This window comes from Sciurus vulgaris (genome assembly GCF_902686455.1).
Source record: "Sciurus vulgaris genome assembly, chromosome: 3".
Taxonomy (NCBI): domain Eukaryota; kingdom Metazoa; phylum Chordata; class Mammalia; order Rodentia; family Sciuridae; genus Sciurus; species Sciurus vulgaris.
Genome location: NC_136463.1, coordinates 3,774,137 through 3,784,701, shown reverse-complemented (window position 1 = coordinate 3,784,701; position 10,565 = coordinate 3,774,137). Strand labels below are relative to the sequence as shown.

Sequence of the window (10,565 nt, the reverse complement as noted above, 5' to 3'; positions counted from 1 at the left end):
GAAGCGAGGCTGCGGGGTGGGCAGTGACAGCCCACCGGAGACCTCTGGAGGTCGTCTCGCGTATCATTTCTCACTGCTGCAGACCCTGCTGGGCTTTTAAAGTACTCTGGGTTTTTTTTTGGTTTTTTTGAGGTGATCCCTTTGCTAGCCGGGCTGGTAAGGGATGAGGGTCCTGGCAGAGAAACGGGCAGCCCTGTGCTCTGTAAGGCCCATTGGCATGGTCTGGACTCACTCTGAGCACATACATACAGCTATGAGGAAAGGTCCCTGAGATTTAGGTATTTCTGTCCATTTCAATGAGAGAGTGAGGTGCTTTTCCCTGTAAACTTGGAGAATATTGAAGTGGTTTTTGTTAAGAGAAAAAGTCCCCCACCTCGTTTACCTGAGCTGCCTGTTGGTGATATTTGTGCTCATCTCTAAAAGGATACTTTGATAACCTGTCCTTTCAGATGGCTTTGTAGAAGGGGAACGAGCGTTTTCTCCTCTTCCTGTGCCGCAGGTCTCCACTTTGGTCAGTCTTGACAAGCCTGTGGCTGGTCCCCCGCCGGCTCACCCCTCAGGTTCCCTCTGCTGGAAGATTGTTTTCTTTTTATTATTTTTTAATTTCTGTTTTATTTTGTTTATTTTAGTTGTAGGTGGACACAATACCTTTATTTGAATTATGTGTTTTACGTGGTGCTGAGGATCGAACACATTGCTCACATGTGCTAGGCAAGTGCTCCACCACGGAGCCCCAGCCCAGCCCCTGGGAGCTTATTTTCTGAAGCACATTTTTCACCAATGACCACCAATATCTGAAGCTTAATCAACGTCTATTAACGAAGCCTCAGCCCTTAACTGATGGCAGCCACCTCAACTTCCAGTTGGGTGTTCACTTCTCGGTTTGGAGTCGGATCGTGTCTGGGAAGGTGTAGGTGGGAAGCCACGGGCTGATTCTCAGGCTGCCTGGCTGTAGGCCCACTGGGCTCCAGAACCCTCTCCTGTCTCCAGGGAGTGGCAGCTGCAAGGCTCGAAAAATAAAGTGCTTGCCCTCCTGCTGTGGGAGACGGACATGTCAAATGCAGAACTGGGACGCCACTGCCTGCAGACTGGCCACGCTGCAGTGGGACTCACAGAGAAAGGAGTAGCAGTGGGGGGAGGTGCAGCTCAGGTGAGCACTTGGCATCAGGCGAGGCCCCGGGTCCCACACCAGCACTGGGGAAATGGTGGGCAGGAAGCACAAACAATCCACAAAACTTGTCCAGGAGTCTGCAGCTTGTATGCACTAGGGCTGGGGCTCAAACCCAGGCGGTCTGGACCCAGAGGTGGGCCCTTAAGGCCAGATGACACTGCCCGGCTCCGGGTATGGCTGAGTTCAAATGCCTGACCCCACGGGAAGAGAATTGGCTGAGAAGTGTCCCTGTCCACTTTGAGATGGCTTCAGGTGTCAGAGTACTGTGGTTATGGGGAATGAGACCTGCCTCCCCAAGGCTTCCCCTGAGCTTCGCAGAATGAACCTTGTTTTGAAACGAAGGTCTGCAGGAAGTTGTAAAGATGGTACGGAGCACCCTGGTGTTGTTTCCCTACTTCCCCGCTGTAATGACGGGACGACATCTATACATGGGATGTCCGAGCTGGGAAGAGGGCGGGTTGGGCAGCAAGCTTGTTCCAAGCGTCCTTCCCCACGAAGGGCTTCCTGTCTGACTCGTGACTCTCGCTCTGAACAGAGCAGAGGACCAGCTGAGCTGTGGGTTTTCTTCCCACTAGGCCTAGTCCAGGTATCTGCATGTTTTCCACTGGATGGGACCAAACTTGGGCCTTGGCCTTTGGAGCTGCTGCCACCTAATCCCTGAGTGGTGACATTCATTCATTGTCACTCAAATACCGAGTGCAGGCACCTCACCCAGGAGTTGAAGCCCAGAGACCTTTCTCCTGCATGGGGACAGGGTTCTTGTTTCCTGAAGGTGGGAAAGAAGGCCAACAAAGCAGAGTGGGGGTGTGAGCCGGGACTCCAGGCAAGGGCATCAGGAAAAGGCATCGCTGAGCACTCTGTTGTCCAAGCCCAGTGGGAGGCTGCCAAAGGGACTAGGCGGGGACAGCTGCTGGGGGAAGAAATGGCAAGGACACTGGGGCCCTACAGGTGTGGGGAGAGGGCCCCTCCTCAGCTCTGGTGGCAGCCTCCTGGAGCTGGAGCCTCCCAGACTGGAGTATTGCAAGGGGAGGAGACCACCCTGCTGTTCCCAGACCTGGTCACATCTCAAAGGATCCTGGCCATCCACGTAAGACACAAAGGCAGGTGTTCCAACCTACTCCCCACTATGTAAGAACCCTTTGGAATGTTCCATGTGGACTAGAACAGAGCCTTCAGTCTGCCAGGATGAATGGGCTCCGTTTTGCCCTGAGCAGGTGAAATGACCTGTTGGGAGGTAATTCAGGGGGTTCATTTTCTGCTGCAGGATGCCTGCCAAGTGCAGGAAAAGTAGTTTCAGTGGTGCTGATGCCGAGCTGCTCAGAGTAATCTAGCCCACGGTTTCAGCTGCTTCCTCAGTCCCGTGTTGGGGACAGTAGCTGGTCATTCTGGAGCAGGAGGCTCACCTGCCAGATGGCTGTGGATGGGGCCAGCCATCCTGCTCCTCCCACCAATGGGCAATAGGACCAGGTGATTAAACTGGCCTAAAAGAACAGAAGCTTAGATGTGGCCTTATTTTTGTCATTGAAAATTGGAATGTCCCCATCATGAGCTTGCTCCTGCCTGATTTTAACAGTGGTGGTCTGATGTGGCTTTGAAGAGCTGGGAGAGGCTTGGCGTCTGCCAGAGTGGGGTCCTAGCTGATGGAGGGAGGAGGAAAAGGCAGGGGTCAGGGCCGTTCTAAAGCAGCTCCTCTTCAGCAGGGGCTGGGCCTAACTGGGTCCACTTCAAGGGAAGTACGCTGGCAGGATTCATCAGGTGGCCCTCAAGGATGGGCGCCTGCTGAGGGGCAGTCTAATCCAGCTGCTCATCTGGGTTTAAACCCAGAACCCAGAGGTCTGAAAGAGCAGATGTGGACTGCCGGCTGGCCATCTTCCAGCCCTGTCGCATGAAGGCAACAGATGTGTGGCCTTGGAGCTCAAGAGCTCCTCTTGGAGAGCGCTCACCTAGCATGTGCGAGGACCACGGTTCGAATCCCCAGACCCACAGATGTGTGGCCTGGATTCCTCTTGCTGAAACCTCCCTCTGTCCTGTACCACTGTCCTGGCCCTGGCAGCTGTGTCCCTTCCTGCCCAAGCTGCAGTGGGTGCAAGAACAGATCCTTTCGAACCTCCTCAGCTCAAGGTCAGGGAGCTTCCTGAGGAGGCATGAAAAGACAGACCATTTCCTCTAGTTCCCCCCAAATAGTTCACATCTTGTATGCACAGGTGCACATGCACACACGTGCAGGTTTGACTCAGCCAAAGCCACGTCGACGATTGTATTGTTTTACTGTAACTGCTGGGGAACCTTGAGTTTTCATTCTTCACTATTCTTTCCCCCTGTAATCAGGGTGCAGGGCTGGAAGGAGACCCTGGCAGCAGGAGAGGCTGCCCACTCCTCTCCCCTGCCCACTCCTGCTTTTGGAGGCTGCGGCTCTCTGAGCACCTGTCACATTCTCTCACCTTCTGGGTCCACCTGGCTTCTACAGAGAGGCATGGGCAGGGCTGCCCAAGGGTCAGTTGGCATGGGGGCCCCTCAGCTGATGCAGTGGGGGATCAGTCTTTGGTGGGGTGTTTGGAAGGATGAAGAGTCTACACAATACCAGAATAATTCGATGCCACTCTGTTTCAATAACTTTGCTGGAATTGCTTTTACTTCTTGTTCATGTTCCATAAAGGATCATGAGCCTAATCAGAGAAAAAATGGCCCAAACACTTGGAGCCAAGAGGCTTGGGTTGACCCTAAGTCATGCAGCTGCTGCGTTCAGGGAGGGACACAGTCAGTGAAGACACCAACTTCAACCTCTCCCTTCTCTGCATGCCCTGTCCAGCCCAGGGGCAGCTACCCAGGGAAAGCCACTCAATCTGGCCTGCCCTCTCAACAGTGCCACTGCCCATGCCTGGGTCTCCACAAGAGCTTGCTCCTGGGTTGGGGGACACTGTGGCTCCTCTGCCTCCTGTGCCCACTACCACCTGACACCTGTTCTAGAAAGTTCTTTATGCATGCTTAGTAAGTGGCTGAGTGGAGTCTGGCTTGCCAGATGTGGTGTTTGCAAACAGGAGCCATTCTGGAGCAAGGTTTTAATTCTGTAGGCCCCGCCCCGACCGCACTCGCTGATCCCATTTGGTTAGTCCTCAGGACTGATTAAGACCAGGATTCCTGGGCCAACCCGGGCCAGTGCTCAGCTGAGGCATCTTCCTTCCCGGGCTCAGGGGCTTCCAGGAGTTCCGGGTGCCTGTCCAGCTGCCAAGAAGCTTCCTGGGCCAGGTCTCGGGCTGACCCTCCATCCCTCAATCGCGAGCAGCGGGGTCAAGCAGGTCTATGCCCACTTTGCTGCGAAAGAACCTGGGGTTTAGAGACTCAAATATGCCGAGCACCTGTGGCCGCTCCTGGGACGCTGGGATTTGGACCTGGGTGTGCGGCTCCGCTGCTACCTCAGGCTTTGCGACGTCCTCCTTTCCTTAAGGACAAACTTGGCGACCACAGAAATGTAGCATCAATTTCCCTGCAAAACTGAGGGCACCGCGTGGCCAGCCGCGCGTGCGAAAAGCGGTTCCGAGCAGAAGCGCCTCGGGCGGCGCGGGTGGACCCTCCCGCGCCCCGCGCCCCGCGCCGCCCCTCCACGCCCACCCGCGGCTCGGACGCCCCTCCTCCCCGGCCCTGCTCCGCCTCCACTTCCCGCACGCTGCCGGCCGCGGCCCGCCGTCCTCTCCGCGCGTCCTGCCCGCGCCCGGGCCCTCCAGACCCGCGGCCCCTTCCCCTGCGCTCCCCGCGCGCGCCGCTGTCCCGTCCCCTCGCCGTGGCCCGGCTGGGCGCGCTGCTCAGCTTGGCGCTGCTGGCCGCCGCGGTCGCCAGCGACTGCTGGTACGTCCTGGAGGTGGCGGACGCCCGCGAGCAGCTCTCCTCGCACACGGGCTCTGGCGCACCTGCGTAGGTGAGCGGCCCCCTTCGAAGGCCCTGCCCGCCGCGCAGTCTGCAGGCGGGTCTCCCGGCTCCCTCCCCGTCGCCCTCGCCCCCCCAAACTTCTGGTGACAGTTGGGCTGTGGAGGGGAAGGGACTCCTCAGGGCCACGCCAGGGGCAGCAGGGCCAGAGGTGGGAAGTGGGGCTGGCACTGTGCGGCCCCACAGGGACCTCAAGCACCTTCCTGTGGAACCTGCCTTGGGTAGAGTTGGGGTGGCACATCAGGTGGGAGATGGCACGTCACCCCAAGGCGCCCATGGTCCTGCCACAAGTCTCTGGGTAATTCTGCACCTTATCCCTCTTCAACCTCCAAGTCTTGGAACCTCGGGAGGAAACGGAGGCCTCATGGAGGAGACAGAAGGTCAGAGGGACAGCAGGGGAGTCCACTGCTCTGTGGCCTTCCTGCAGGGAAGGCGGCCCTGGGAGGGAAGGGGCTGGGAGGCGGCCGGTGTGGGAAGCCCAGGTGTGGGTTGCTGGGGGCCTCTGGAAAGGCCACCACCTTCCCCCCAGTGACCAGGAGTTGTTTTGGTTGATTACTGTGCCCGCCGGCCCTCAGCCCCACCTCACCACTCTGGGGCTAGCCTGGGCTGGCTGGGCCACGTGAGCGTGAGCCTCGTGTAGCAGGCACACGGGCAGGAATAGAGAATAGAGAGCGTGTGTGCTGTGTGCGCATGCATGTGGCTGAGTGAGCACCTGTGTGTAAGTGGTGTGTGATGGGGAGGAAGGACGGAGCTGTGCTCATCCACTTGACCATGGAGTGTGTGCCCACGCATGTGCACTATGGCCGTGTGCGTGTGTGAGTCAGAGCCCACAGGACCTGAGCTGCGAAGGTGCCGAGCGTGGGGCTCCAGTGAGCCATTCTGAGCGTGTCTTTTTCCTTGTGGGCAGTCTGGCCTTCCTACTGCCTTGTATCACAGGGATCGGGCACTGCGCAGCCCGGAGAGAGCCTGTCCGGAGCGTTAGAGATTTTAAACACACTTCCACACAGCTGTGACCTGGCCATTAAAAGAAACCAAAGGAGGCTGGGATGTGGCTCAGTGGGAGAGCGCTTGCCTAGCACGCCTGGGGCCCTGGGTTCCATCCCCAGCACTCCACTGAAAATAATAAAATAAAATAAACCAAATGAGGTTTTGGGCTTCTGACCCCATTCAGAGTCCAGTCCCCAATTCCAGGGGAGAGATTCCAACAGAGTCCCATGGCCACAGTGTCTGTGTGACTCTGGGCGCTGCTGGGTGCCACTGTCCCCAGCGCCTGCTTTGCACTTGGGCTTCCCAGGACAGAGCAGCTGCGTTCCCCTGAGGGATCCCTTCACCAGCCAGGGCCTGGACGTCTCCCCTCAGTGCTGCACCTCCTCTGTGAGTCCTGGCAGTGCCACCCTGCCGTCTCCCTGAGTCTTCGGGCAGGGCTGGGACAGAAGCCACCCCACCTAGCCCACACAGAACTGCTTCCCGTGGCCTGCGGTTCCCAGGGGACCTTGCCTCTGCTCTCCAGTTGGCTCCTCACACAGGCACCGCTTCCAGCCTGCCCTGACCTCCCTGTGCCCAGTCCCCTTTCAGTGGTAATGGTCCACCCCTCTTTGTTGGGGGAAGTGGGCAACTCTGAGCCTGACTGGAGCTGGTGGGGCTCACGAGCTCCCCTTTTTGGACTCTCCTTTACCTTCCCAGATGGACAGCTGGTCAGCCAGGCACAACGTCTCCCACCTGGTGGGTTGGAGGGCACCTGTCTGCTGCCCCAGAGAGACCTGAGAGTGGGGGTGGGGAGGGTACTCGGGAAGTCTGCACAGGATGAGAGGTGACCTTTGGGAGGGTCCTGTGATTGCCATGGAGACAGGCATCAGCTCCCCCCACCCCCAGCCTGGCTGGAGCATGTGAAGCAGCACATCACTGTCCTCCAGGCAGGCGGACCTCCACCTTCCTGGGGGCAGGCTCCCCATCCACCCACACCTGAGCCCCCTCTCCCACAGCGCTGCACCATGCTGTCATGGTGGTCCTTCCATTGAGCCTAATCCTCATTGTGTGCGGCTGGGTCTGCGGCCTTCTCAGCTCCCTGGCCCCGAGTGTCCCTCTGCTGCTACTCACTGGCTGCTACTTCTTGCTGGGGGGTGAGTCCAGGGTCCCTGGGGGAGCCAGCTGGGACTGCAGATCCTGGGAGTGGGGCTCCGCCTCCCTGTGCCCCTGCCCATCCTCTGTTCCCCTCTGGGCTGCACTGAGTGTGGGCACCCCAGAAGATAGAAGTGGCAGCAGAGCTTCTGACTGGGACCTGCATGCCATGCAGGGCAGCTCCAGAGTCGAGGGGGAGGCCAGCCGGAGCATCCCCTAGTGATTGTTCTGCTGAGACAGATGGTGCTGGGCTGTGGTCTGCCCCCCACTGCTTGCCTCTGGGACCTGCGTCCTGGTGGGAGGAGCAGGGGAGGAGGCAGGGTTCTGGCACAGGTGAGGCAGTGCCAGGCACTAGGTGGGGTGAGCAAGGGCATCAGGGTCCTTGGCATCGACCCCAGCCTAGGCCCAGATTAGAATTAGCAGCAGTACAGCAGCCGACTGCGTGCTGGGCACTGGACCCAGTACTGGCCCAGGGGCCCCTCAGCGCCACCTTAACAGCCAAGAGACCCGAGGCTCTCAGAGGCCCAGGATCTCTAAGGTCAGAAGGAAACTGGTCCTAGGTCCTCTTCACTGCTTTTAGTGTTGTCTGCCCCAGCTACCAAACCCCCTCCTGCCTAGGCTGGTTGTCACTGAAGGTGGGACTGGTGGCTTCTTGGGGTCAGTCCTCAATGGCCTTTGTCATTTGGGGTCAGGCGTGTGTTGGGCCTGGTGTCTTAGGCCAGCTCTACTGTCATGGTCACAAAGACCAGACCGTATGGGGCTGGGTTCCTCTCCTGGTCAGGCCTGCTTCCCTCCCCAGGGGACACTAGATTCTGGTAGACCTTTGACAGGAGCAGGTGGTAGACCTCTCTGGAAGCTGAGTTTGGGGGAACCGTCAGCCTTGGTCTTGGCCACAGGCCAAGAAGACCAATGGAAGTCAAGGTCTCCTTCACTTCAAAATGGAATTGGGAGTAATCAAAATGTCAGCTATGATCTTGACCAGGGTCAGAGTCTGCAAGGGTCCAAGATCCAATTAAGATGACCTTGGGAAGCGCCAGAGAGGAGGAATTGGGTTGGACTTACCTCAGCAGCCTTGTGCAGACAAGAACCTCTGTGCTGTGCTTGAAACAGAGGCGCAGGTGCAGGCCGAGGGTCTGGAGGCAGCTCCTGGGAGGCCCACAGTGCTCCAGCCTCCCGGGGCAGAGGGCGCACCACTCCGAGGGAGCAGGGGTGAGGCTCGGATGGCTCGAAGGACGTCCACAGCCCCCTTGCTCAGGGCCACTCCAGACTCGCTGCATGGCACTTCCAGGAGAGAGTGGCCCTGCTGAGCTAGTATTGGCACCAGCTCCTGGTCTGCAGGGCTGAGGGTCAGCTACGGACAGCAGTGCTGGGGCTCTGAGATGGCAATGTCACACCCAGGGGACACCTGAGGCCAGCTCGCCCCATGCTCCCCCATTAGCACTGTAGGAAGGAGAGGGCAAGGTGGTGTCAGGGAGAGAGGGCCCTGCTGAGTGTCCTCAGTGCTGACCAGCCGGGGACTGGGCTGTGGTGAGCTGCCTGCTGAGCTCTGGCTGCCAGGGGCTGTCCCTAGGGACACACTGAGCAGCCACCCTGCCCCTTCTCTCCCCAGGTGCCCTGACTCTGGCAGGGGTCAGCGTCTATATCAGCTACTCGCACCTGGCCTTTGTGGAGACGGCCCGCCAGTACCGCCTGCAGCATGTGCAGGGTGTCCGTGTCAGCTTCGGCTGGTCGGTGGCCCTGGCCTGGGGCTCCTGCGCCTTGGAGGCACTCAGTGGCACCCTCCTCCTGGCAGCCGCCCGAGCAGGCTCCCGGGTGCTCCCCACTCTGCGGGCATCTGAGTCCTGGTGGGTGGCGGGCAGGGACAGTGCTTGGCTTCCCGTGGCATCTCCTGGGATCCCATTCCACAGGCCTGGCTAGAGTCCTGGCCTGGAAGCCGCCCTGGTGGCCCACTGGAGAAGCTCCCCTGCCCAGTCACGCTCTTCAGATACTAATAGGGTCACCCCCTCTTAGAGACAAGGAAGGGGTCTCGACAGACCCCTTCTTGTGGCAGTTGGGTGGGGCACCTCGGGCTCCTGGGCTCTCTGGGGGGGTCTTGCCTCTCAGATATGGCTGGCACTCCCCTCACTCCTGCTGTGCTATCCTCAGCTGCCCACTTCCTAGGGACCTGGGTCGGTCCTGATGAGGGTTGGTGGCAGAGATCACAGGTGTGTGTTAAATATGGCTGGCTAGCCCTGTTCCCCAGCCCTCCCAGCCCTGTGCAGTGGTTAGCTTTCACCCTGTGTTGCTGCGGGAGACCGAGGCCCAGACCACTCAGGAGCCAAGGGCAGAACCTCGTGGTCTGGTGGGTTGGTGGGACCTCCCAGGCCTCTGTTCTGTCCTCGTGCTCCAGAGCAGGGTTGGTGGGGAGGACAAGGCTGAGGTCTCGTTAGTTTGTAGGCACAGGGGGACCCTCTCCTGCCCCATGTGCCTACCCCCCTCTTTTCTTCCCACCAGGTGGGTGACTCTGCATGCATCCAGGTGGGGTGTATACTGCGGGCCATTGCTCCTGCTCGGTCCTGACCCTTCCCTTCTGCTGAAATCTGGGAATGCCTGTAACTGCCAGGGCCCTGGAGGCAGCCTGACTGACAGATGTGGAGGTCCCAGAAGGGCAGGGTGGGGGCATTTCACCGTGGTGGGATGGGGTGGGGTGAGCTGGAGCTGAGCCGCGCCTGCCCTGTGGCTGGCCTGAACGAAGCGGCTTCTCAGTCAGAGGGGCTGGGGCCGCCCAGGGTGGCACAGGTCAGGCCTGGAGTTTGGGCTGCAGACTGCTGAACGGCAGGCAGAGGCTCAGCTGTGAGGGGCTTGCTCGCAGGCCTAGGCTGGTCCAAGAAGGAGACATGTGAGAACTGGCTCAGCCAGTCCCCACCTGAGTCATCTGGAGCCACAGGCAGGGGCAGGCACGTTTTTATGTAGGTGGTCGGTTGGGCAGATGCAGGAAAGGGGCCCCAGGGGAAGGCCCTGAAGCCCCATTTCAGGTGAAGGGCTTCCTGAGTTTGGGGCTGGGCACTAGGGAAGAGGACACCTTCAGAGGTTTGGTCTCCCACCCCTATTCGTCCTTTATTGCTCCTGGGGACATGGAGCCAGCATGGATTTGGCAGGACCCACTGAGGACAAGGAACTGGGAGTTTGAGTGGGGCTTCCCTTCTGCCACGTTTTGACACAGGCCACTCCCTGTAGGAACACCCTGCCGATTGGCCCTTGAATAAACCAGCCTGTGCTCTCTGCAGAATGAGCTCTGTATTTTTTTCTTAGAATTGTTCAAAATAGGTCATACTCACCCAAGTCTCACAGACGGTAGGAAGGTGAACAAGCACCA

At 59.0% G+C, this 10,565-nt stretch overlaps 1 protein-coding gene across 1 annotated transcript; it reads left to right on the top strand.

Annotated features, from left to right (window-relative positions):
- Positions 1 to 1,051: 1,051 nt before the first annotated feature.
- On the top strand, positions 1,052 to 9,178 carry TMEM235 (transmembrane protein 235; the record flags this gene model as incomplete). Its single annotated transcript, XM_079135371.1, is given in 8 exon segments — positions 1,052 to 1,150; positions 3,225 to 3,292; positions 4,685 to 5,058; positions 5,061 to 5,084; positions 6,387 to 6,443; positions 6,446 to 6,466; positions 7,075 to 7,212; positions 8,820 to 9,178. Coding segments are annotated over 8 exon segments (1,089 nt in total). The 3' UTR covers positions 9,128 to 9,178.
- Between the last annotated feature and the right edge of the window lie 1,387 nt (positions 9,179 to 10,565).